The following is a 27,765-nucleotide window of genomic DNA, read 5'->3' as shown; positions in this document are numbered from 1 at the left end:
GGGGTGCAGGATGAAGGCTCCTCTTTCTCCTGAGGAGGCTGAGTGCATCATCAGATGCGGTGGGCCATTACAGAGTGTGTAAAGTTTACTTTTCTTGACCGCCATCTTTTCTCAGGTGCCCTCACAGCACTATGTAAGACAAGTGACTCTTTTTCCTCGTGCACAGCTGTCCCTGGGATGACACAGCTGAGTGACAGAACTGCCACTTCCATTCACCATCTCCAAACCCTGTGCCGTGAAAGCTGGCTGGGGAGAGGCTCGGCAGCATGCCAGAGTTCCCCTTCCTGTGAGCAGCATCACCTTTAATTAGACTAATTTTCACTTCTCCTTTGCCTTGGAGGGGTTTAGGAACAATGCAGTCAGATCCTGCACTGTGAACAGAGCTAAGGATGGAGCACGGGAACTTCAGAGGCCAGCACCATGCAGTCAGTGTAGGTGATGCACATCCTCGAGCCCCACAATGAGGCCGGAGGGGTAGATGGTCCCTGGGACCCAGCTTCCTGGTCTGGCCCTGCCCTCCTGTGGTGTTTACTCTCTGTGGTTGCTCAGGCCTGTCCCCAACACATGATGTGTTGCAGGTGTTTTTACAAAGGCCACTTTGTGCACATGTCTGTGATGCGTGCCTTTGGTCAGTGGCAGCGTCCACATTGCACGCCCAACCTCTGTCCAGGGTGAGCTGCTGAGGGAGGTTGTTGCTCAGCACAGACCTCAGGAAATGAAGTGCTTTGCTGAGTCCAAGTCTTGCTTTTAGCCCTCTGGAGGCAACCACAAACCTGTGTAGAGGGCCCCTTGGCATGCCAGGCAGATGAGGATGTGTGCCCTGTGTGGAACAGTCGACCTCAGATTAGAGACCTTGCTAGAGAATAATATGGGTCTGTGGACCATCTGTCCTTGACCTTGGATGGTAGCCCTGTCCACAGTGTGCCCAGGTGCGCTGCCACCTGGCCAGGCAAGATAAGAAGTGGCCTGTGTTCTATAGAAGTGTGGTCACTCACAGAGTTGACCTTTGGAAGGTCAAACATGTGCCTTTGAGTCTAGCCTATCCTGGCAGCCAGCCCATGTAATGCCACCCCCACTGTCGTGTGGCCCGGCCTCCTCTGGCCTGCTGTTTTTCCTGGTTAGCTCAAACCGTAGAAAAAACGAGCAGCCATTGTGTGTTTTGGGGTAGGGGTGGGCGGTGCTGTGACATCCTTTCCCGAGATGGGCCCTTCAGTTCTTTGAGGACATTTGCTTGTCCCCTCCTCTGCTGCTCTCATCCTGGCACCCTGCTCACTGGTGAGTCTTCTTTCTTTGCAACACAAATAGCAAAACTAAGTAGGTGAAAAGCCACCCCAGACCAGAAAGAGTCCCCGCCCTCATGTCTGCGGCACTAGCTGATGTCCCATAGCATCCTAAGTGTGGGACATGTGCGTGACCCAAAGACATGGAACAGAAGGACGTAGGTGGGGCGTGCCTTCTCCTTCCACCTTTTCGGACTCCTCTATTTTGACTGTGATTTCTGCTTCTGCTTCATAATCATCATGTACTCAGGACTTGTCCTTCGTATGATTTTGCTGTTTTGTTTTCTGGCTTTCTGCACTGAGAAGAGAATATTCTAGAAGGTTGTAATTGCTAAGTGTTATTAGTATGCTGAGATCCACTGATGTGGAATGTGTGATATTACGGGACTGGGTATTGTAAGCCACAGCGGCGAAAGTGCAAACGGGGCCTCCAAGAGAATCATGGAGTGGAACAGAACTCATGCCTTGTCTGCTTAGGAAATGCTATGGGAGCATGAAACATATCCCATTGGAAAGACGTCTGTGAAGCACAGTTGGGGGTGGGGGGATGGGTTGCAGGCCCCGTATCAAGCTGGAGTCATGGCCTGCATTCCCCTAGGAAGACCCAGGAGGGCAGAGGTGTGCCGGGATGCCAGGTCATGGTGTGGCACAGAGCTTGACAAGCTGGCCTGGCAGAAGCAGATGGATGTGGGGTACTGTGGCTCTAGACCAATGCTGCTACAGTGAGGTCTGACACATGTCCCTGTGCCAGGCCCAGAGGGTGGTTAAAGGGGTGTGGATGGGTTTGGTGTCCAAAGCCGCATCCAGAAGGAAACGAGCTGAGATAGTCCTGTTTTTTCACAAGAAAAATCCCAACCCAGAGGCAGCAGCAAGGATCCCAGCTGAGATGAGATGAGCCCTTCCTCCATTTGAGGCTTCTCACGTCCAATTTTCCACTCCCCTTTAGTTTATTTTTGACCAGGGCACTGACCATCAGTGCCACAGCCTCTGAGTGTCTCTCAGTTCCCTAACCACCTTCCTTCCTTCCTTCCTTCCTTCCTTCCTTCCTTCCTTCCTTCCTTCCTTCCTTCCTTTCTTTCTTTGTGTGGTTTTTCAAGACAGGGTTTCTCTATGTAACAGTCCCGGCTTTCCTGGCATCTGCTCTGTAGCCCAGGCTGGCCTCGAACTCACAGAGATCTGCCTGCCTCTGCCTCCCGACTGCTAGGATTAAAGGCGTGCGCCACCACTGCCCAGCCTACTTTTCTTCCTTAATACAAGATTTAGTGAGATAAAATGTGTATGCCCTAAAACCCACCATTGTGAAGTACCTCGGTTTGACATGTTCACAGTGTTGGGAGCCATCACCACCATCTAATACCAGGACATTCTCATCACCTCCCCCTTTCTCTTTATCCCCTCAGCCCTGGGGAACCTCCAGTCTGATTTCTCTGGAAATGTGTCTGTCCTCAACAGTTCTTAGCTGTGGAACTGTAATATCTATAGTCCTTTGTGAGTGGCTCCTTAGCATACTGGCCGCCAACCTTTACCAGTCAAGTCCTTGGGACCTCAATGTTCATCATACCTGATACCAACTGTATTGTAGAATCAGGCCTAATGGAAAGTCAAGGTTTTGACTTTGAACCCGCTCTTCAGAGACTCTCTCTACTGTGACTTTTACTTCCATGCTACTCTGGTCCTGTCTGTCTCCGTGTACCAGGGATGTCCCTGCGTCATAGAGATTTTGTTAGGCTGTCTGTCCTCCCGCCCTGTAGTCTGGTCTGTGTTCACTCTGCACCTGAAGTACTGGGCCCAGGGCTCAGTGTTGGTGGAGGCCAGATCTCCTGGCAGGCCCCCAGTGGGATGAGATTCACAGAAGATTGGATACCAACCGCCAGCTTGAAGGCGTGGCTTCAGAGCTTTTCTCAGCTGAGCTGCCCTATTAGATGCACATCGCTGTCTGGAACTGAGGTTCTGCCACAGCATGGCTTTTGATCCACCTTCTTTCCATGAAATAATGTGCTAGCCTGATGTCAGGCTGTTTCTCTCTCTCTCTCTCTCTCTCTCTCTCTCTCTCTCTCTCTCTCTCTCTCTCTCTCTCCCCTCTCTCTCTTTCTCTCCCTCTCCAGCATCATGAGCTCTCAGGCAGTGCCTGCTTCTCTGTCTCACATTGAGAAGGCCAGATAGCAAGTTTTGTTTTCAGAATGCCAGACCTGAATACTATGGAGGGTTGTTTGTTTGTTTTTGTAAGTCCTGAGGCCTCCTACCTCCCAGAATGACGCATATAACATCACTCCCAATTCTTCCAATGATACTTTGCTCTAAGATTTTCAAAAATAATCCTTACTGAACTTGGGTTTGCAGGCTGGCTTCATCCTGGCCCCATGGCCTCGATTTGTTACCTCCCTCCCCGCTCCCTCCTTTTCTGCTGCCCATGTCCAGAGTGAGCTGAAGGCTCCCCTCTCCTTGCTGTGTGCTACAAGTGCTTTCTGGCATTCTGTAGCCACTGGCACTTTCTCCAGTTGACACAGAAGGGATGGAGGGCAGCCGGGCTAGGGAGTGCTTCCTCGGCTTGCCTGGTGGCTGGGAGGAGCATGCCTGTCGAAGGTGCTCTTGGGTACATTGGCCCATTCCCTCCTGCCTTCGCTTCACTCCCTCCTCCTCTCTCCTCTCTCCTTCCCTCCCTCCCTTAAATTATTTTTTTGTACAATATATTTTGATCATATTTTTCCTCTCCTCCAGCTTCTCCCAGAGCCTCCCACCTCCCTGCTCACCCAACTCATGTTCTTCCTTTCTCTCTCAAAATAAAAAAGCAGACAAAAACAAACAAAAAAAAACGCACACACAAAAAACTCGAGTCTGTTTTGTGTTGGCCGGCTGCTCCTGGGCATGGGGCTTGCCTTAGTGTGTGGTTGATATTGGTGTGACACACCATTAGAGAAAACCGATTTTCCCTTTCCCAGCAGTTAGCAGTTGCAAATAGGTTCTTAGTAAGAAGTGGGACTTCGTGGTGTCCTCTTCCCCTAGAATCGGGTAAAGGAGGAAATATGGGGAGGGGCAACAAAAACTAAAGGCCTCTTGAAAATCTGTCTGTGAACTTACTACTTAGAAGCTTCCTAAGATATATACAAACAAATTTAAGTGGAGTCGGTATACGATTATTTAAATATATTTGAATAATGTATTTAGATGGAGTCAGTATACCAGTGCTCTGTCTACACATCCTATGCCACCAGGTAAAATCTCCAGTGCCAGGAATGGGTTGCATCTTGTTGAGTTGTTGGTCAAAGGGGTGCCGTGGAACTCTCCCCCAAAATCATAGGCTGTTGCCAAGGCTACCACAGCAAAGGTCTGTCAGCAAGGTATACCGGGGCAGCAGTGGTACAGATGTTATGGAAGTAACCAACCACAGTTTGAAATTTGGACTTCAGGCTTACTTCATGAGATGGAACCAATGCCTCACACTGCTAAAGAGCCCCCAAACCAGAGCTTAGACAGGTCATGAGCCCTTCGGTTTGTCTCTTACAAGAGCTTGAAGACTAGCATGAACATCGTTATCCTCTTGAAAATGATTACTAAGTCTTCCTACACCCCGGCCCCTGGATGGCGTTATTACCCACCTAAGTGGGGAGTGTTCGGCTCCAGGGGAGGCTCTACACAGTAAAGGGATGGCTAAGCAAGTGCAAACAGTCAGGGTGGAAGTCAGAGCTGGAGGCCTTTACGCAAAGGGAAATGGCCATAGGTCAAAGCAGGGCTAACTTTGCATCTGAGGAGTACGGGAACTCTGAAGAAAGGGTGGGTTGGGCAGATAGAGGGAGAAAGGAGACCCTTTGGGAGAGAGAAGCCTCTCTAGTCTTCTCTTAAGTATTTCCTGTGTGACTTGACCTCTGTGGAGCAATAGAGGAGAGACATGGGAAGTGGCTACACCAGAGGGCTGTGTGAGGGGGAGTGCTGGTGTCCCAGGTGGAGGCTTGGTTAGGCAGCAGGGCTAGGGAGACCATCGGGAGCTGGCATTTGAGTGGATTGGGACCAAAGAGAAAGCAGGAGAGTAATTTTCCCAGAACACCCTGGGAGCTTAACTGCCGGCTTCCAGGATGGAGGTAGTTATGGAGTACATCATGCTGTCTCTCCCACCTAGGATGCTCCTGCCTCAGGTTGTCCCTTTGCCTCCTGGGTTTCTGACGTTCATGAGGTCAGTGACCTGCCCTCTGTATACTGTGCATCTCAGCACAGAACACTCTGTCCTCTTCGAGGGCCTCAGAGCCAGCAGGAATCAGCAAGTGACAGCAGAGGGATGGGTGTTCCCGACTGCTGGAGGCAATTCGCTTACCCCAGCTTACCCAGGCCTTTCATCAACTCTGTGGGCTTGGCATCATTTCACAGGTAGGACAACTGAGGCAGAGAAGCTGTTCGTCTGGTGTGATGCATTCGTTAAAGTGCAGAGCCTGTCTGGACTCAGACCTCGTGCTCTGGAGTCTGAAGGAAAGCGCCATTGTGTCACTTTAGAGATGAATACCTGTGGCTCAGCTCCTCATCATCTACCCCTCACCTCCATGCATGGCATGGGAGGGGAGGAGTAACAGGAAGGGAGGAGAGTGCTTGTAGGAGATGCTGACCCTCAAGAAGTAGCATGGCTGGGGGACTTGATGAGCAACTGCTGTGGGGTCCCATTGCCACCTGGCCCTGGGGGAATGTCTCAGCCGTGGCTGGGTGGGGCCTGTGTGGTGAGCCTGAGAGATTCTCAGGCCTCCTGAAGGGTGAGAGCCGGCCCAGCTGTAGGGTCAGGAAGGCAGCCTTGGCCCTGGTTGCTCCATTTGCACACTGTGAGGTATTTAGGTCTCTGATATGTGTGGAGGAATGTGAGCGACACCAGACCCAGCAGAACGGGAGTTCAGCTTGCATTATTCTTGGGTCCCGAGACTGACAGGGGAGGGAGTTAGACTATTTTTAGAGAGCACCATAGTAGGTTTGTAATTAACAGACAGCATGCCCTCCGCTGCACATGCCTTACTTACTCACACTGTATTGTAATTAGTGTGTTAATCATCTTCAAACAAGGTCAGCAGGTCTGCGAAGGCTCAGAATATGGCTGGCTCATCCCTCTCTGTCCTCCACGGCCCGTATGCATGGAGGAAGGACCTGTCCGCCAGGAAGTTGGGAGGCTTGTAGACTGTAAATGAGAGCCAGCTGAACAGTGAAAGGCTGGGTGGGCAGCGTGGCTTGACCCAGGCCTAGAGGGGCAGGGGACATGCAATGCCTCCTGAGAAAGGCAAGTGATGAGGAGCCAGTCCCCTGCCCCCTTCAGACTTGGCCAGTGTCCATTCCCCAAGCGCTCTCTGGGGGAGTCTATACTGACACAACGCTGTGGACTGGGCCTGTGGTACTATCGTCCCATCCTTAGTTGGGGCTCTGTCGTCTTAGAGATGTGAAGTCTAGGGCAAGAGAGAGGCTGTGCTGTTGCTGGAGTTTTTCTGCCTGGCCCACAGTCAGGGCAAATCTCTCTCACCCGCCAGTCCCAAGCCGCTCAAACCCGATCAAGTAAACACAGAGACTTATATTGGTTTCAAACTGTATGGCCGTGGCAGGCTTCTTGCTAACTGTTCTTACAGCTTAAATTAATCCATTTCTATTAATCTATACCTTGCCACATGGCTTGTGGCTTACCGGTACTTTACATCTTCCTTGTCCTGATGGCGGCTGGCAGTGTCTCCTCAGCCTTCCACTTCCCAGCTCTATTCTCCTCCTTGTCCCACCTATACTTCCTGCCTAGCCAATGGCCAATCAGTGATTTATTCATTGACCAATCAGTAACACATTTGACATATAGACCATCCCACATCACTGTGCAATGGTGCTAAGGAGCACGACTGCTCATCTCACCTCCCAGGGTGGCACCTTGGTTCATAGCCGTCCAGCAGCTGGCCTGCCCAGGTTCTTCATGGCTCTGTCGTGGCCACTGAGCCTCTGCGTGTGGATGCCCCTTTAAGGGGCTCACGACATTTTCGGTGCTGTCTTCCCCTGTGTTGATGTCACAGCTCTTTACAGTTGAGTCAGAAAGTAAATACCCTTTGCCTCAGATCTCCATGATGTGTCAATGGCTTCTCAGGGAAGTCAGGAGCCAGCGGACGCCTGTCCTGAGGGCATTGGCCTCTGCACACACTTCCTCCCATACTTGGAGACAGTTGGCCAGGCGCGCTCGCATAGGTTAGGTGAGGTTAGGCTGTCCATGCGTTCAGACAGCTTTTGAAACACTTGTTCCACACGGCTCTGCAGAAGACAGGCTGCCGGCTCGCTTTCACTCCCATTGCAGACAGAAAACACGTTTCCTTCCTCCTGGGTCGGCATTCCTGGCTGCTCTTCCAGATTTGATAAGGGTGACACGGTATCACCGTTTCCTTCTCGGCTTCTCCGATGACTGGCCAGCTTGCCCCAAACCATTTCTCTCTTTGCAAATTTATTTATTTATTTTTTTATGTTCTTTACTCTTTTATGGAACTATCTGTGTAAATTTCCCCCTTCATTTTACTTAGAGTCTTCATCTGAAACTTAAGACCTTTGCAGTTTGTAGAAAAATTATCTCGCCCTGGAGTCCGATTGGAACTTGGAGCAAATTGACTCCCAAGTGGAACCAGGCCACTGTGGGTCTGTAGGAAAGGTGGTCAACTCCAGCAGACGTACTGCATTCCTAGTATAGGATGCGGGGGTGGTGTGTGGCGGGGTTCGGTTTGCCTGCCTCCCTCAGCAGCCCCCCTCCCAAACACAGCTGCATGCCCATGTGGTCCACACAGCTAGTGCATGACCTGTGTTAGCTGGCTTTCTGTTACTGTAATGCATGCCTGAGATAATCCACTTATAAATAGCAAAAGGGTTGTTTGGCTGGTAGTTTGGGAGGTTTTAGTCCGCAGTCTGTTGACTCTGTTGCTTTTGGGTGTCCATTGAGGCTGCACTATCAGGATGGCGACATGTGAAATAACTCCTGACCAGGATGTAAAGAGAGAGAAGAGACCAGCATCTCATGATTCCTTTCAAGGGTGTGACCTCAAGGCCCTAAAACCTCTCCCTCTCTCCTACACTTCCCACATCTCCCTCAAAGCATCACACGTGGAGGGTGGGGGGGACAAACCATTAACACATGGCCTTGGGAGAACTTGCCATATGTAAGTCATAGCACCATGGCATGGAGATACCTGTGATTCTGTAAAACAGAGCCAAGATACTTGTGAAAACAGAACCCCCGAACCACTGCTAGTACAGCTTGTAACACAGCAGAGCCTCCCAGTCCCTTCTGTGGGGACCCACAAGGTTGAGATGGGTTCTATGACCCACAGGGTGGGTTGGGGTGGGTTCTATGACCCACAGGGTTGGGATGGGTTCTGTGACCCACAGGTTTGGGATGGGTTCTGTGACACACAGGGTTGGGATGGGTTCTGTTATCCACAGGGTTGGGATGGTTTCTATGACCCACAGAGTTGGGATGGGTTCTGTGACCCACGGGGTTGGGATGGGTTCTGTGACAGTTGACGTCAGTTTGACTTGCACTGGACCATGTGGTAGCAACAAGAGCTGGCGTACTTTAGGAGGTGGAGCGTCTGGTCCTGGCCATGTCATTAATTAATGACATAACTTTGGCTGGCCACCCAACTTCCCAGTGAAATGAGAAGCTGCTGTGACCTAAATCATTCTTGGCTTGAAATACCTGCAGTCCAAACTTTAGCTATATAGTATGTTATAGAGCTAAGAGGGAATAATAATAATATAGTAGGCAAATACATATTATATGTGTATTACATATTATATATATTCACAAACATAGTATTTAAGACTGACTTTGGTTTTTTGTTTTGTTTTATTTATCTGGGTTATATAGAGACAAATTTTTCAAATCTTGTACATGTATTTTTGCATTTCACTAAATTCTGCCTTAATGATACTTTAAAGTGTGTCTAAAAACAGGAATGCATCAACATAAACAGTCCTTAGTTCCACATTTCACCAGAGAACCCCTCTGGGCTGGCAGAGCAGCATTGAGAACGTGTGGGCACACTTGGCAGCTCTGAGCTGATTTAGTCTCTTGCCCCTGCCACCCCTGGTCTTGCCTCTTAGTGACTATAGAGTTTCTCTTCAGGAGGCTCCGAAATGAACAAGTCTTCAAAGATCAAGATCACCTCATGGGAGGCCATATGACAGGGACCTTCCTAAGTGCCAAGTCCATGGGCACTCTGCTTTGCTCATCCTCTTGGTGGCCTTCCCATGAGGGGCACCCTCACCCTCAGACTCTTGCTGCTTTTGGTCCTACCTTCCATGTGCTGGCTAATTTTATGTCAACTTGGCACCGACTAGAGTCATCTGAGAGGAAGGAGCCCCAATTGAGAAAATGTCTCCATAAGATCAGGCTGTAAGCAAGCCTGTAAGCATTTTCTTAATTAGTGATTGATGGGGAAGGGCCCAGCCCATTGTAAGTGGCGCTATCCCTGGACTGGTGGTCTTATAGAACTATAAGAAAGCAGGGGAAGCAAGCCAGTAAGCAGCTCCCCTCCATGGCCTCTGCATCAGCTCCTGCCTCCAGGATCCTGCCCTGTTTGAGTCCCTGCCCTGACTTCCCTCAGTCATGGACCGTCACATAGAGGTGTAAGCAGGATAAGCCCTTTCCTCCCCAAGTTGCTTTTGGCCATGGTGTTTCAACACGGTGGTAGTAACCCTAACTAGGACACTCCACATATCCCTGCTCTCCCAGTGCTTTGTGGTCCCATCCTCTCCAGGGACCTGTTCTCTGTGGCCTGTCAATGCCAGGGACTTTGGAAGTTCTAGTCCCAGCTTTTTCCCCAGCTGCCCTGGTCCTTGGCCCTGTCACCCCCACCCCCGGCTCAGGACAGCTATACCTCAGTCATATGGGAGTGGCGCCCCTAAATCCAGTTCATGATTCTAGTTCCTTGTCTGGGTGACTCTCTTGTCATCACCTAACTGGTTCCTGAACCCATGCTGGGGCTCACATTTTACACACACACACACACACACACACACACACACACACACACACACACACACTTTTGCATCCTACTACCTGTACACCTAGCCCTCCTGCTTCCTCCCCTGGCTTCGCTGCCTGCCCTGCTCTCCTACCTCCTCTCCCCAGGTCCCCTCCTCCCGCTTGAGTAGCTCTTGGTCCCTGTGCCCAGCCTCAGGCTGCATCCTCTATCTGGACCTGTTACCTCTGCCATCTCCCAAGCAACCGTTGTTTCAAATTTAAGGAGGAAGAAGCTCCACCTGTGAGGGACTCTCCCCAGGGCCATGGTCCCCCTTCTCAGCTCTCCCTGCCCCTCTCCCAACTGGGAGAGAAAGCAGGCTTGCAAAGATCAGTTTGATTGTCTTTTCCTGTTTCTGTCCTCACTGGGCTACAGACAGTATGGATGAAGGCACCAGCACTCTATCCAAGCCGGCTTCCCACAATTCTCTGCGGCTTCATTCTAATGATGGAGATGTGTCTCTTTTCTGTGTTCCCACTTTCCCATAGTCTTCTATGTATCCTCGTTCAGATACCCTCTTCTTAGGCTTAGGACAAACTGCTATATTCCGAGACTCAGTTGTTTCTGCTCTTCTGAGCTGTTGAACTGGCAGGCGCGTGCCTGCTTTGTGTTAGAGGGGAGTGCCTCACGTTGCTGGATTTCGATGTCTCTGGAAGTTCTTTGTTGCTCTGGCCCTCCTGACCCGTCTGGCTCTGGGCCATGTGCAAAGTTTCTGACTCAGCATTTGGAGTGGCTGGAAGGTTGTAGTTTGGTCCCAGGCCTGCAGGTGGGAGAAGCCTGGCTCTGAGGCTCCATATTTAGCCTGGAATCTACTCTTGCTGCTTATGATGCCATAGCAAAGCCAGAAATGGTGGAGCTCTGGCCCCCAGCCAGGACAGCCTGCTGTGCATCCAGGGCCTGAGGCCCAGCTGGAGCCTGCCTCTCCCATCCTGCCCATCCACTGACCAGGGGGCGGGAGGGAAGTGAACAGATGGTTCAGGGTTAGGTTTGGAACTGCAGAGGGGCCTGGGAGTAGGCCAGGATCCTCTTCTTGCAGAGATGGACACTGGGGTGGCCCAGAGCTACAACTTGTCTAGGTTAACTCATAGTAGGGCCTCTAGCTCTAAGTCTCTGGACACTGAGCCCCTAGCTTCCCTTGGACCATGGTGCCAGGGGTCTATGTTGTCATCAGGAGGGGGATCCTCCGAGAGCCAACCCTGACCTAGAAGGGCACCGTTGGCAGCACTCACACTGGGAAGAGACAGAACTCCTTTCCAGATGTTGTCTTGTGTTCTTTCTGTACCATCTTTGGGTTCCCAGTGTTTGGCCAGTCTTCATCCTCTGCGTCCCATGTTGAAACTTGTGATAAGTCATTTACACCACAGTGTAAATACCAGTCTCTTTCCAGGGGAACCTGGGCAATAACCATAGAATGAGGACTTGTCGCCTGGTCCTCATCACCTTGTTGGCTCTTCCCTGTGATGGCAGGGAGGTAAATGGGTGGTCTGTAGTCCCTCTGGATTCCTCTGCTGATCCCCTCCATTGTGGACTTCAGGAGCTATTCTTGTTCTTGTCCCAGTTAGCCTAGGCGCCAGTGAATAAATTACCATAAAGCCTTCCGGCAGCCAGGCAGCAAACTCCCTGGGGTGATTGGAAATTGCTCTTGAATCCCATGTCCACGTGGACCAGGAGCAAGTACAGAGGCTGGACCGAGCCTGGAGTGAGAGCAACCAGTCAGCGCAGGCATGGCTTAGAAAGCACGAGGCCTTGGGCTGTGTGACAGGCGGCTCTCATCACTGTCACAGTTGGAGGGGACAGCAAGGGCTCGTGGTGCTGAGGATGCCGTTAGCAGGTGGTGACCGGCCTGATGAAGCTGTCAGCACAGCGGAGACCAAGCCTGCTGCTCACACAGTTGCCTGGCTCTGGGCCCCGGGGAACAAAGGATCGGTGCCAAGTCCCCGGACCTACTCGTGATCTGCTGGCTCACTGCTATGGATCAGGGCGTGGTGGCACTGGAGTCCTGAGTGGCCCTGAAGCAGATGGAGCTGCAGCCAGACTCAGTTAGCCCCACTGAGCTCCAGAGGAATGGGCACCAATCACAAGTGATCCTCCTGAAGTTCTTAGCTGTCACTTCCATCCTGGGAATTCTCAGTGGCCAGAGGGGCTGGCCTTGTGTGCCAGTGGGAGCTGGCAGCTCTCAGGGCTCGGGGAGTTCTGGAGGAGGTCTCTTGGGTTAGTACGCCATGGGCAGAAATGTGTGGGAAACCATGAATAATGAGCCAGGAATTCAGCACAGCTCCAGGAAGTCCCCTGGAAGACAGAAGAAAAAGGGCAGATTTGCAGTACATTTGAAAGGACTCAGATGAAGCCATGCAACGTTACCTTGGTTGTTATCATTTTTGGTATTAGTATTTTCTTAATATGTTGCTAGAAGTATATTACTAATTACCCAGGTATTAGTTAAAATATAGTTTATGTTTATTTCCATGTTCTTCAACTAAAGGAGTTTTTAAAAAGAAGTGTTTGTCTTCCTATCTAGGTAGGAAAAAGTGTACACTCAAGGTGATCATCAGAGGTGAGGGAGCCAAGGTGGGCCTCAGCCTCAGGTGTGCCCCGGCCTAGAACAGTTAACAGCGTACTCGGCTCTTTTTCTGAATACCCCATATTTAGTTAAATGCTATGTAATAGAAGCTTCTGGAAAAACCATGACTAAACCACTATTTCCTACCAGTCAGATGATGTGGCCCAGAGGTGCATGCATGCTGTGTCAAAGGCTCCCCTCATCCCCCAACCACCTGCCTTCCCCTCCTGAATTGTGTGTGCTGGGCAGTGTATTTGAATTGGAGAACCCAGACAGGCTACACACCCACACCCATACACAAACATATACAATATACATACACATACATATACATACATACACACACAGAGAGCATGTACATGCATACATAAACATACATATACATACACACACACACACACACACACACATATGCCACACACAAACATAGGGCACCAAGCTCACTTTGAAGTTCTTATTTTGAACAAGAAAGGCTTTTATTTTCTTGCCTGGGCCCCATAACTTCCATAGATGAAGTACTTACCCCAAACCCGATAGTTGGAGACTAAGCCCCACATTGCCACCCCTGGGAACTGTCAGCTGGCCTAGCAGCAGTGGGCAGAGGCTACAGCGTGGCTGTCTGTGGAGTGGCAGTTCCGCAGCAGGTAGCTAGCTGAGTCAGGCCCGAAAACTGTGAAATGAGCCCTCTCGCATTCTGTACTATTCCTCTGCACCTGCCTCCGTCTGAACTCTGACTTGCTCTCCTCGCCTAGAAATGCCAGATATGTTCCTTGACCTTGCTGGCAGACCTGGAACCCACAGACCCACATAGATTGCTGCACTTTGTGACCCTGTGAGGTGGATTTCAATTGAGCTCCCGTGTGGGCTTGTCTTCCCACAGACAGTTGCAGGGGTCTCCCCTTGTCCATTTGCGGCTCCTGCTGGCCAGCAGTCAGCTGAGTTGGCGCCGTGGGTCTTGGGATCCAGTAGCAAATCCCGAGAAGAGTTTAAGAATTTCACATGAAGGCCGGGCGGTGGTGGCGCACGCCTTTAATCCCAGCACTCGGGAGGCCGAGGCAGGCGGATCTTTGTGAGTTCAAGGCCAGCCTGGTCTACAGAGCGAGATCCAGGAAAGGCGCAAAGCTACACAGAGAAACCCTGTCTCGAAAAACCAAAAAAAAAAAAGAATTTCACATGAACCCAATAAGGGCCAAGTGTGGTTAGCGCCAATGCTACCTCCTAAAACTGATGATCTCTAAAGTGGAGACACAGGATGCCTGTCCAAAGAGCGCATCACGGTGCCTTTGCATAACTTGTGCTGATTTCTGGTTTGCTGCCTGTTTTGACTACGTAGGAACTATTACCAGGGTCGGTATATGCACATATGCAGTGTGTGTGTGTGTGCACAAATGGTGTTTGTGCAGGAGCTGCTGTCACCAACATTCAGCTTAAACAACCGCCCTTATGGTTTCACCGAGACAGGCTGGAAGGTCAGGTGTCAGCAGGGCAGGGCTGGATCCTTCTGGCAGTGTGGCTGGGGATCTGTACCAAGCTCTCCTTCGCTTCTGGCGCTTTGCTGACCAACTTCAGTGTGCCCAGGCTTCCTGTTTTGTCTTAAGGAGGGTCTCACTATTTAGCTCAGGCTGGCACTGAACTCAGGATCCTCCTGCCGCTGCCCTCTCCGGTTGGGATTACAAGCATGTCCCGGCCACTGTGCCTGGTTGTCCTCTGGCTTCTGGTGTCACGGGTCTGCCTTCCTCTGTACATGGTTTCTTCCTGTGTGTGAGTCTGCCTCAGTGTCCCCTTTTGTAAGGACACCTGTCATAGGAAGACCGAGGCAGAACTTACTGAGGGTCACACAGGAAGCTCGGGTCACACTGTTCTGGCTCCACTTGGGCATGTGTTCCAGGGCTCTGGGCAGGATTTGGTGCCGTGTTCTTGACACATTGTCTTTGGCTTTCTCCTTGCCACCCTATAGGTATCCGAAAAGACAGAGCCATGCCTCCATTCACCTTGGTAGCCTGGGGTCTAGATGTTGCCTAGCAGACGCTGAACCAGTGACAGATATTTAAAGACAGGGCCAGAGTCAAGAATTCCTTTGAGTTCTAATGCTCAGTGTCCCTGACCCAATCTTAGCTTGTCACTGCACCCCAGACTAGAATGTCGAGTGTTCTCCTGGCCATCCACCCTCTCCCGGATAGTGCCAGACAAGGTGGACACGTCTGCCCTTCTCTTTTTACAGAGAAATTGCTTCTCTCCTTTCCCCTGCTCTTCCTGACCAGTCCAAGTGGCTTCCTGTGGCAGCAATCCCAGAGCAGCTTGTCCCGTATCAGTGACATTTCCTACACGGGTGGGTCCCCAGGGAGACAGCCAATCTTGCTGAAATCAGAGAGTCGCTTCCTCACTCCTGGCTGGCAGGTGAGGTGTTCCTGTGGGCACTGATCTCAATGCTGGGCAGATATGCTCTGACTAGGAGGACTATCCTTCAGGCTTGAGTCCTGCCTGAAGGAGAGTCTCAGCTCTGTTGAACTGAGACCTACCCTCTTCACTGCTTTAGGTCCCCTTTTTAATCCATCTCAAAAAAAGAAAAGAACAGGATTTTTTTTTTTTTTAAGAAGCCACAAGGCCATGACCACATTAATCTGTGTTCATATCGTGGGGGGCAGGGAGGAAGGGCATAGCTGTAGTTCCAGGCTTACAAAAGAGCCGTGTGTTATCTACCATCTTACCAGGGACCCACAAGACAGAGATAGGTATCTTCTGAACCCATGGACTCTGGAAGGGTGCCCCAGGCTCAATGAGGTCCCAGACATCAAGGACATTGCTAATCAGTAGATAGGTGATATGCTGAGGATGCTTCCGGGCCGTCCAGTTTATAGGGGATATGCTGAGGATGCTTCTGGGCTGTCCCATACAGAGAGTCATGAGAGCTCCAGGGAATCACTGGTGGCCTCACATGTTAGCCTGACTGTGAAACTACAGTCAAAGGAGCCTGGGCATGGGAACGCTGCTTCCGGCTGCTGTAGACTGATGACCCTCCTTGTCACTTGCATGTCTAAGCTGGTCTAAGGGACAGCATGGAGACGAGCTTTCCCTATGCACATTGTCTACCAGATCAAGAATGCACAGCACACTCTCAGCCTGTCTTGTAGTCACTTTCAAAGCCTGCTGTGGGTCTAAAAAAGAAAAAAAAAAAAAAAAGGAAGGACTGTTCGGATGCTTGTCTGATGAGCAGCCTGAGGGTGTGGAGAGGAAGCATCCCAGGAATCCAGCTGAATCCAGGCTCTGAGTTATGTGTGTCATGTCCTAGCTCTGTGCTGTGTGTTTCATCACTGGTAACTTGAGGAGCTTTGCTAGGACTTGTTGGCTTCCAGCCTGGGAGAGAAAATGCTAGCCTCAGATTCAGGGAGAGATCCTGACTCAAAGAAATAGGCTGAGAGTGATAGAGGCCCTTTTCTGGCCTTGGTATTTACACACACACACACACACACACACACACACACACACACACCCCAAATAAACAAAACATTTTTTAAAACACTTTCTTTACAAGATAGACAGTGTCGCTTGTGAATGTTTGTAGTCTATGGAAGAGTGGAGTCTTTCTACCCTCTCTCTGGAGGAAGTCTGTGTAGTTCATAAGACCTTCTCTCCTGTATTAGTCCTTTACCCCTCTGAGTCTTGACTCATCCCAGCTCAACCTGAATGTCCACTGATTCATTGGCTTATGTTGTGGAGTTAGTGTCTGTGATGTTGCAAATGCCAGGGGCTGGAATCGGGATCCCCAGTTATTCTCCTGCCCTGTTCAGCAGGACAGGGGTGCTCCGGGGGCTCCAGCTGTAAACCGGATGCAGCATGCCTGCCCTGCCTGCAGGAACAGGGTTATTAAGAGCTCACTGATGCAGTCGTATGAGACCTGGACCACCTCCAGGGATCTGACTGCCTGATGGCACTGCCTGATGGCAGTTTATTCCGTCACCTGTGCAGGGCCCCAAGCCTTGACTTGGATCTGGTTCCAAAGCCCCCTCCATGGGGCCCAGCAGCTTGTGGCTACTGAGCAAGGGACAGAGTGGGGAAAGAGTAACACCCTCAGTGCCTCTTTTCTAGCTAGAAGAGTCACATTTTGAAGCCACTCTGTGTGTGTTCCTGTATGAACTCAGCCTGTTTTGAACCAGGTAACCTTTGGCCAGCCCCTGCCTGTCTCAGTTACCTCATTTGTACAGCAGGGACAGAAATGGTGTCTGCATTGTGATGTCGTCTTGCAGATTAAATTACTGTTGCATGGTGTCTGGCCTAAGAAGGTAAATGCTTTGTAAATTAGTGTTTATTACTTTCCACATCACAGGAACATTTATGAGTTTATTTGAAGGTGAGTATAGTCTTCGAGGGGAGATGGCTTGGAAACCAGTTGTCTTTGAAGGACACACTATTGAGGACTTGCTTTCCAAGGCCAGCTGTGTGAGTGGGAGTAACAGAGGTAGCCATGACTGTGCTGGCTGTGGGCCTGGAGGCCAGCTCAGGAATCCGGGATCCAAGGTTCCTGCTTCTCCATCTCCTCGGGGCTTATGGAGAATTCAGGAAGCAACTCTGGGGATGGATTGGGCTTGGGATGCTCACAGTTGTCCAGCAGGACTGAACACTGTATAAGATACATAAGCACTACCGGGAAGGGGAGAGGCCTGCCTCCAGCTGAACTGTCTGAGCTGCTTCTCCTGTACTGTATCACCTGTCCCTCTCTGCCCATCAGCAGCCTGCCTGCTACACCATGGAGAAAAACCATCAGTTCCCTGTGGGCTGTTTTCTGGTTTCCAGCTCCCAGGGGCTCAGGGAGGCTGTGTTGGGTTCTGGTTTCTCTAACGCCAGCTGCTAACCCCACTCAGCAGTGCTGAACTGGGGGACATGAAGGGGAATCGGGGAGGGGGCACCCTTGGATATCCTTTCTTCCCTGAGATACCCAGGAGGAACATCCTGTCCCTGGACAGAGCATAACTGGCTGCCTTCCACGGTGGTTTTGCCTCCAGGTGACACCCTCCCCCCAGCCACCCTGTGGAGAAGAAAACTGTCCACTTTCTTCTCTGGGCAATGACTTTTCTGCATACTTCTGTTTGGACGGCCATGTGGGTGCTACTTCCAACTCCCAGGGAACAATCCTTGTCCTAGATTTATTTCCAAGTTCTTAGGGGCACACTCGTTTTTTGTGCTCATAGACAAACTCCTCTTATTTCCTTGCTGGAGACTGTTATACTTGGACACCTGGAGGTCCGGGTATGTAACATGTGGGGGAGGGGAGCCTTGTGAGTGACAATTGTTCGTGATGGGGAGGTAAACAAAGGGGATCCCAGGTCTACGCAAGCTATAGGTTGACTGTGATCTGAATGGACCAGTAGTCCTTCACTCCAGCTGACAGTCTAAAAGGTGGGCCAGAGTTGACTGATCTTCTGAAAAACCAGAAATGTGGATATTTACATGAGCTCTTTTGATTTATAAATATTATAAATATTCACTCAATTTTTTCCCCCAAGATAGAGTTTCTCTGTGTAGCTCTGTCTTGAACGCTCTGTAGCCCAGGCTAGTCTCAAACTCACAGAGATCTGCCTGCCTCTGCCTCTCTAGTGCTGGGATTAAAAGCGTGCACCATCATAGCCTGGCTTCACTCAAATATTTTTAAAGCACCCAACCAGATAAAACACCATAATCCATGGGTGGCCAAGAGCTGCCCATGGCTCTGGTTGGTGGCCGTGCTTCTGTGTAGGATGAATTTATCGTCTGCGGAATGTTGTATGTAGTGGTTTGATGAGAATGTCCCAGTAAGAAAACTTGGTCCCCAGTTGGAAGAGCTGTTGGGGGGCGCTGAGGCGGTCTGGACTTGTTGCGGAGAAGCATGGCATCAGGGGAGGGCTGTGAGAGTTTCAAAACTCACAATTTCCGGCTTGTTCTCTCTGCTTCCTGCTTGCACTTCGAGCTCTCAGCTCCATCTAGCTGCTCCGGTCACCATGCCTGCTGCCTGCCATTCTTGACACTTCCCCATCATGGGGATAGGCTCTTTTCCTTTTGGAACAGGAGGCCATAATAAACACTTCCTTCCAGTCATTGCCTTGGTCATGGTGTTTTATCACAGCAACAGAAAAGTGTGAGTGCCTGTAAGGGCCAGAAGGCCCGGTGAGCCACTGAATAGCTGTCTTGAGGCCACTGTGGGCTGAGGGGCTAGGTGGCTTTCAGAAGGGCAGCTTGAGGGGGAGAGGGAAAGAGATGCTGTCCTCAGCTCCACCTTCCAAGCAGCCTCTTGATGCTGAAGACTGACTGGTACTCGCATGTGACTGAGTACCAAGTGCTCCTGCTGGCCTGTGGTTCAAAAAGATGTTGCAGAGACAAAGAGAGCTGCCTGGGGACTGTAGTTACCCCAAAAGGGACATTGGAGAGGGAGTGTTACCTGAGGAGGGCCTCCGTGCCCTGGGCCTCTGCATTTGGAGCTTTCTGGCCTTGACCTGAAGTGCCCTGTTGGGTTCACAGCAGGACACATTTGGTGTCCCTTCCCCTACCCAGCATGCTCCAAGGTAGTCCTTTTTCTCAGATGATAAATCCAGAGGTTTTTGAAGAAAGCCAGTGGTGGGGCCCAACCATCTACCTGGAGTGCAGGGATGAGAGAGACTGGGTCCCCACGAGTCTGTGCAGCATGGCAGAACCAAGGACACCCCAGACTTGTAGCTCAGGAAAGGATCAGATTTAAGGCCCCAGCAGGGCGTGGGGAGTTTAAGACAGTAAGGCATGATAGAGGAGAGCCATTGGCAGCAGTAACCAGTGGCCAAGTAAAGCTTCATGGACGAGGTGTGCCTGGAAACATTCCCCAGAGGCAAAGGTGTAATTCAAAGAGGCAGAGTGAGAGAGAGCAGGGATGGCTGTGAGGTCCAGTGGTAAACGAGGGCTTGCTGTGTAGCTGGAGGTGCTGAGCCCTTCTCTCATGCATCACCTCACTCCATCCGTACAGCTGCTTATGAGCAGTTCATATGTTCATCAGCATTCTTTACGCATGAGGAGTCTGGTTAGGGACAGCCCAGAGTCCTGCAGCAGGCATTGGGCTAACCAGCGTTGGAATCAGATCTCATAGCCCTTATATTCCCTGGTCTTGAGAAAAGAGCAGCAAGGAAGCCACCTGACTCCAGGCAAGGATGTGGTTCACTTGTTTGGCTAGTGACCCTGCAGAGCTTTGGTCCATCTTACCTGACTTCCATGCCCCCTGGCACCTGTAAGGCACAGTGCTCAACAAGTGTTCATGACTTCTTAGTTGTAGTAAATTGTCTTGAGGAGGCTCTGGAATATCATAGGAAGAGGTCAAGGCCTGGGTTGGATCGAGGATATTGAACAGGAGGATCCCAGCATCCTATCTTTGACATTCTAGGAGCTGGTGGGGACTGGAGAGAACTGGGGCCCAATGGCCATGGGCAGGAGAACTAAGAGGGCTAATGCTGAAGGCATGTGCTAGGGTGTGTGTGTGTGTGTGTGTGTGTGTGTGTGTGTGTGTGTGTGTGTGTGTGTGTGTGTGTGTATGTGTGTCCTGGGCTTTGGATGGAGACAGATATAGAATGCAACAGAACCTCAAGGATCTCGCTGTCTTGTCAAGGCAAGATAAAGACCCATGAATATTTCAAGAACAGCCAAAGTGTTGAGTAACAAGATGGGGGAGGATAAGAAGATGTTGGAGGCCGAGTGTGCTTGGAGCCAAGGGAGGTGGTCAGTGTCAGGTCCAAGTGAAGGCCCCTGTGGTCCTTGAGAATTTGAAGGCAGACCCATACGGTAAGGATATCCAGACATAATCAGGGACTGCACCTATAGGGCCTACCTGAGTGTCCTTCCCCTCCCCAGTTGTCCTGGGCCCAATTGCTGCTTTGCTGTTTCTCTCTTGAGGAGATACACATTTGGAGGCCTGGATGGTAAGGAGGATGCCACGACCGATCACTCAATACCTCTCCTAGGTCCTCTCTACCTAGGCCTTCCAGGATCAGTGGCAGCTGCATAGGTCAGTTCTCCTAAGAAGCCACAGCTACTGCCTTCTGCTGCCTGTGCTCTGCCTTCTCATGGGACCCAGTCACCCTGCTCTCAGGATGGAGCAGTAAGCAAAGGGGACCCTGTCCAGAGTTGGCTCACAGAGTAGGGCTACAGGATGACTTAGAATAATCTCCTATTGAGGACTCCCCATAATCCCATTCCCACTTAGTGTTAATGATGGTAACTCAGGTCTACACTTGGGGGTCATGAAGGCTGATAGTCACCAGGGGTGGGGGAGCTGACCCAGCTGGGTGAATTGTGAGTGGCCTGTGTCTAGACTGGCTGTAGCTAGAGGTATCTGAGCATCCTCTAGCAGGTTGTTTTGCCTGCGGGTTTTGATACCATCATCCGCACAGGGTTAGGTTGGCTTCTCAGAGTGCCACTGAAGGTATGTAGCCTGGATTTCAGGAACAAGTAGTGTGGAGACAGTACCCAGGGTCCCCCAGGAGATAGTCACCTCAGCTCATTGAGGTCCTACTGTGTGCTAGCTCTCCCTGAGCCCTGCATGGAGGCTCCAACTATTTCACTATGCCAGAGTGGGTATCTGAATAAGGATGGTAGTTATGGGAGAGATTCTCTGGTCTTGGCTAGTCCTGAGAGCTGGCTAGAAATGTAGAATCTCACAAGACATGTTGGTGCATGCCCATAATCCCAACATTTGGGAGTCAGAGGCAAGAGCATCAGGAAGTTAAGATCAGCCTGGGGTATGAAGTGAGACCATTTCAAGGGAAAACAACCTCAACATTTGGGATCCAGCTCCAATCTACCTAGTTGGGAATCTGTATTTTAACAAGTTGCTGGGGACTCTGTGTCCATTGAATTTTGGGGAGTTACCACGCCTGTCTGCTGGGCTTCATCTTTTTTGGTTCTGCCCACCACCACCCCCCCAAAAAAAAGAAATATATCATCATGGACAAGTGAGACAGAAGTTCTAGGAACAGAAATACTGCTTTGAATGCATGGTACCTGCAAATGCCAGTGTAGTCTATTCAGCCTTAATCCACACATTCTTTAATGCTGGGGTCATGGCGCAGGACATTTGTTTTCTAACAGACCAGCATTCTGAATAACACCCCATCCAGTGTTAGAGTGAGAAAGGGTTAAAGTGGAGTTGGTAAATCCGGAGTGGGGTGTGTCGGTTCACATCCCCATTCAGAAGTTGATGGATGTCCTACCTCCTGCTGCAGTAAGTGTCACTGATTTCCAAGTCACACCTCCACTGCTGCATGTTTCTGAACTTTTCTACTTCCCAGGGGTTGGGAACCTGAAGTTTCTGTTCACACAGGCCCCCACTGAACCAGCCTGTGTTTCTCTGGCACACATGAATATATCGACCCATCGGGCCAGCACTGACTGACTATAGCAACCAGACAACAGGGATAAAGAATTGATTGCCAGGGAACTAGTATTTTCTACAGAGTCATCTGAGAGGGGTTGGAGCACAGGCCAGATGAAATGGGGGCCTGGCAGGGGAAAGGTTCCCATGGCTTCCTCTGGACAACTGTGAGCATCTTCCCTCCCAGATAGCCCAGCCTCTCTCTTCCCACAGGCTCTCTCTATATATATCCCTGGCCCAGGTCTGCCTGGCAAGTGATAGAGGAGAACTGTTGTCCCAACTGTGTGTTTTGGGTGAAGCTGTTTTAGCTGGCCCTGTGGGTAGGGGATCTAGGGAACTAGCATGTAATGGTCAGCAGCCAGCACATATATGACACAGACAGGGTCACCAGGAACAGACTGCTGGCAGGGAACCCAGGGGTATGGTGCCAGGCCTCATAGGAAGTGGTGTGGAGAAAGTTGGGATGAAGTCTTGGGTAGATGTGATGATTGACATTAGCAAAAATAAAACAATGAGCCCATGTTGGGTCCTGTGCCCTCAAAGATCAGATGTTGCCCTGATGCAGAGTTGACATCTTGCTGGGATCAAGCACAGAGTGGAGAGCACTGGCTCTGAGCCTGGGAGCGTCAAACAATTCCCCTATCCACTTCTAGAGTCCCTTGCAGCTTCCCTGTGTTCCCTTCCTGCTTGCTTGGGATCCAAGGGTAGTTGAGTCCTTTGTGGTTGTTGCCCAAAGCCAAAAACTGAGCCTGGAAAGTAGACTTTGAGATCTCCCCAGCTTCCTGTGTGAGGTAGGTCTAGCATCTCTGCTGGGTGGGTTAGATGCTGAAGGGGTTAGGGAATGAGCCTGAGGAAGTTAGGGGGCTAAAATGATAGATTCCCAGGGGCTAGAATGACAGGTTTCCCAGCATTCAAGCCTCCTGGCTTGCAGGTCACCCAGCTCATCCCCAGGGGTGGAGGGGAGGGGGGGATGCCTCTAATGCCTGTCTGTTCTTAAAAGGATCGGCTAAATTTACAGCACCTAATGCCATTTGTCACTGAGCAGGTGGTAGATGGAAGGACAATGAAGGGTGGAGACTATCTTACTGTTTCTAGGCCCACGGGGTGCCCCATGAAGTGGGTATTGCCTTTTCCTCTAGACCGATAGCCTGAAGGAGAGTACTGTGAGCCTCTGGGCTCAGAGCCAGGTAAGGGCCAGAGGGAGGAGGAGAGATAAGTACCTCAGCAGAAACCCCTGTGCTTTGTGCGGCTTTCTATGGACACTGCAGACAACTGTGGACCCAACAATAAGGGTTTGGGTTGTGAAAGTCTAGGGGAGGGGCAGCAGTCTAGGGAAGTTGTCTTTCCACCAGAGAATGGGTGTTTTACATTCTGATCTTAAAATAAGCAGTCAGGCACTGAGGGGCTGTAAGCCGCAACGTGAGTATGGCCTACCTAGCTTGGATGAGGTCTCAGCACACGGCCAGGGCTGTCTCTTCTCCCAGATAGACATAGATGTGCCCCCATGCCCTGCTCATGCTATGTGTGCTGCGGCCTATCCTTGTCTGCAGCCTCAGGGTAGCACCCTCCCCTTCGGTGCCCTTTACAACAAATGCAGCTTCAGCGCTTTTCCTCCTCCTGGCTTTTTGGTCCTCCTCATCCATCACCTGGCAGGGACTAGGGGCAGGGGAAGGTCCCTGGGAATCACTGCGGAGGCCAGCTCCTGGGATGGGCATCCCTCTTGATGAAAAGTCGGGAGTCCTTGGTTCTCTTGCACACTCTCTTCTCTTCTTTCGCTGCTTGCCCTGGTCCCAGCCTCCTTGTTCACCCTCTCACTGTGAAGACCAGAAGCCACCTCTGTGGCTCCCAGTTCAGCCAGCTACATGAGGTTTTCCCATTCCCGCCCCCCCACTGTGACTTAGAAACCAAATTAGGAGGGAAAGGATTGAAAGAAGCACTTATTGTGGAGGGGGCACCCTTCTTGCCTTGTAGATGTGGGGGAACCTGCAGGTACATGCCCCAAAGGATTGAACACAACAGAGCAAACAGATATTTGCACACCCATGTTCATAGCAGATTCTCCACAGCCAGATGCGAAAACAGCTCACATGCCAGTTAATGGATGAGTGGATGGCCAGAGTATTTACATAGGACGTGTTATTATAATATTGTTATTGTGATACAATAGCTTATCAGCCATAAAAGTGCACGAGGTGCCCGCTGTGTGACAGCATGGATGAATCTTGAATGCACTACGAAATAAATCAATCACAAAAATATTGTATGACTCCACTCAAACACAGTACCCAGAATAAGGGAGTCATAGAGTCAGAAGGAAGGTAGGATTACCAGGGCCTGGGCCAGGGGAATGAAGGATTAATGTGGAGTGGGTGAAGGGCTTCTGTTTGGGATAATGGGAAAAAGTTATGGAGGTGGAAATGGGTAGTAGTCATAGTTACATAACATTGTGACCATACTTAAAGCTATTGAGAACATACTTGAAGGAATGTTCATGCGCATTTTAAACACAATGGGAAAATAGTTGATGGACAGGACATAGGAGATTGCAGCCTGAGAGGCGGGAGACGGACCTGTCTGGCACCTGCTTGGGGTTTGGTTGCCTTGAGGGTCGGTTTCCCAGGAGTGACTTCGGTAGAAGACAGAAGTATGGTGTCTCTGTAAACTGTGTCCCGAGGAGAGAGAACAAGACAGGATGTAAGAGAGGGGTCCTGGAGGTCTGGTCACTACTATAAACAGCTGGGGCTCAGTCTGCTCAGGCCACTGCGGGTCACACAGCTGCTGTCTCGGAATCGTCATCTGAGACGAAAAGGTAGAGCTTCCTTCCTGTCTAGAATGTCCCTGTGAGGTGCTAGATCCTTAGGCCTCCAGGTCACAGGGATCAGGGGCCAGCTGGGTCCTGCAGCTGTCTCCTGTCTGAACAGCCCCGAGCAGGTGGCACCTGAAGTGAGGTGCTATCAATTGTGCCTGGATCAGATTGGACAGCAGCAACCAGAATAGGAGGGTACCAAAAAGAGAACGTGGCTATAATAGCTGTCCAGGAGGGGCCCATGGAACAGTCCTTTCTTCCCCCTCTGGGTACCAAAATATTGCAAGATCCAAATGAATCACAATTCCTGTTCTTGCCTCAGGGAGCCAGGGTGGGATCATTGCTGTGCCCAGCTTCCTCACATGATATGTGTCCATGAGATTCATGTGCCTGGGAGAGCCCAGTGGAGGGGCCACAGGCTGCCATAGCAGGCTGAGCCTATGCTCCATTCTGTGGACTCCTGTCAGGTCCCTGCCTCCTCTAGCCTCAGTTTCTTTCCCTTCCCAGCGGGAACTCAGCATATTCTTGATGATGCTAAAGATAAGCCAGTAATAAATAGTCCACTAACTTTTCCGGCAACTGGGAGACCAAATTGCTTCTAAGAGTGGAGAGAATTTCTCAAGTGGGGCATTGTCTTGGCCTCCAGCAGCATCTCACGGAGGCTGTCTGTCCTCTTCCCCAGCAGCCAGCCCAGGCCCCTGAGCTGGAGGGATGGAGAACTCATCAGCCGCATCGGCCTCCTCCGAGGCAGGAAGCAGCCGCTCCCAGGAGATCGAGGAACTGGAGCGCTTCATTGACAGCTATGTGCTGGAGTACCAGGTGCAGGGGCTGCTGACGGACAAGACAGAAGGTGACGGCGAGAGCCAGAGGACACAGTCCCACATCTCCCAGGTGAATGCTGGCCCAGGTCCAAGGGCTTGACAGACTCAGAGAGGTGATCCAGGGACCTTATTTCTGACAGTGTCCTATCATTCCTACCTACATGGCTGGGGTATGGGGGGTCCCACCTGACTCAGCATCCAGAATCCTGGAAGAGAGGACCCACCTCTGGGACCCAACCAGACTACCTGTCTCTTAACATACGTTTGTTACCCACCCTACCATATGCTGAGCACTATTTCTTGTCCTCCACAAGCTTACATTCTAGAGCAGCTCTGGAGATCCTAGTTACCCATAATGCATGTCTTTGGAGACTTGTGACTTGTGACTGTGTCTGGTTTCAACTGCAGGTAGGTATTGTTAGTCTATGCAATGTGTCTTCTGTACTGCTCTATGGGATGCTATACGCCTATGCACTTAGATGCATGAGGCGTTCAGAGAAGAGTCTCAGGGTGATCTCACCCCTTGGGTCCGTCCGTCTCAGCTTGGCCTTGCAGGGGAGGTGATCTTATTTGGAAGGCTATGGGCTGTGATGTCTTTAGCAATCTGTTATCACACACGTTTGCCCAGCACAGTACATCTCCAATAGAGTCTTCCGAGAGTTACTTCCAGACTTGGTTCTAGCTGCTCATTTGACCTTGGGCAAAGCCCCCAGTATCAGAGGCTCAGTTTCCCTATCTGTCAAATGGTAAACCTGCTGTCTCTGGAGAGCTGGAATGTCAAGAAAGACAAGGGTGACAAGGGCAGCAGCCACCCATATGAGGAGGCCAGAAAGGACCTTCTCTTCTGTCCAGGGTCAGAGTACCAGGGCCCCCTCCTGTAGCTGCCCCCTTCACACCTGGGTAGTCAAGTAAATGAGGAGTTACTTGGGATCCCTGCCTTAGAGAAAAGCCAAAGGCAGCCACCTGGCTCACTGCCCAGCGGGGAGAAAAATCTAGAGTCTCCCAGCTTTTTAGGAAGCTAGAATGAAGCCCAGACCAGGAGTCAGCCTGGAAGCCGTTAGGAAACAGGACTCCCCTGTTCCATTCCATGGGGTGCTGGGGGCAGAAGACTGCTGTTTTCCTTAGTGTTCTTGATGGTCTAAAGCAATGAGTATGTGAGATCATAATCTGCTTGTTACCCAATCAACGCACAGGGGTGGGTAGAGCACCCACACTCTTGAGGGATCTGGGGGATCTTGGAATTGGAAATGAGTAAAAGCCCCGCTGCCTTCATGAATCTGTGAGCATCTCAGCTGGGAAGGCTAAACTAAGGGGCTGAGGAGCCAGGGGCCGGGGCTTGTTTGTTTCTTTATTGAAGCAAAGTTGGAGTTGTTTTGTTTTGTTTTTACATCAGATGCTTTAACAGATTTAAGCACAAGCATTAAGAGCCAGAGAGTGACCTTAAGGGGACAGTTCACACCCAATGGTAGGGACTTCTCAAGAGAGTTGCTAGTTTGTAGTATTATAGAGGGGTCAGGGTGAGGTCAGTGAATGATGGGAAGGAGGTCAGGGGTGGTGGGTAAAGAGCTGTGGACTGAGGGAGCAATACATACCCAAAGTGGGGCCGGAAGAGGAGCCAAAACCCAACCAGGGGATTCAGTGCTGGAACGGGCCGGGAGAGGAGCCTCAGGCTGACAAGGTAGAGAGGAGAAGGGGACCATGTGGACAGGAGAGGTACAGGGCTAATCCTGGGTCAGGAACTCCAGGATAGATGCAAGAAGAGGAAGAGCCAGTGAGAGCTAGCCAGAAGAAAGCCAGGGTGGGTGTAATGCCCGGAGTCTGGAAGAAGAGGGGTTTTGGGAATAGGCAGAGGGGTGGGTAACTTTTGGGACTGCTGCTAGGATGTGGAGAAGAGGGCCAGCATCACTGAAGGGACACCTGGATCATGAGCGGCGGTGGCTG

General features: G+C 50.9%; 1 protein-coding gene across 5 annotated transcripts in view; it reads left to right on the top strand.

Annotated features, from left to right (window-relative positions):
- Ctif (cap binding complex dependent translation initiation factor) overlaps window positions 1-27,765 on the top strand; it is a 271,640-nt gene that overhangs the window by 30,723 nt on the left and 213,152 nt on the right. For 3 of the 5 annotated variants that reach the window (XM_052742568.1, XM_052742564.1, XM_052742566.1), the window contains exon 2: window positions 25,686-25,894. In XM_052742568.1, the coding sequence (XP_052598528.1) occupies window positions 25,715-25,894 (180 nt within the window). In that variant the 5' untranslated portion in view covers window positions 25,686-25,714. The remainder of the gene's footprint in view (window positions 1-25,685; window positions 25,895-27,765) is intronic. The other 2 variants (XM_052742565.1, XM_052742567.1) reach the window with 1 other exon arrangement.

Source organism: Peromyscus californicus, unplaced genomic scaffold (assembly GCF_007827085.1).
Source record: "Peromyscus californicus insignis strain IS unplaced genomic scaffold, ASM782708v3 Scaffold_17__1_contigs__length_78620276, whole genome shotgun sequence".
NCBI classification, from domain to species: Eukaryota; Metazoa; Chordata; class Mammalia; order Rodentia; family Cricetidae; genus Peromyscus; species Peromyscus californicus.
Note: the sequence above shows the minus strand (reverse complement) of the source record. Positions and strands in the feature narration are given on the sequence as shown.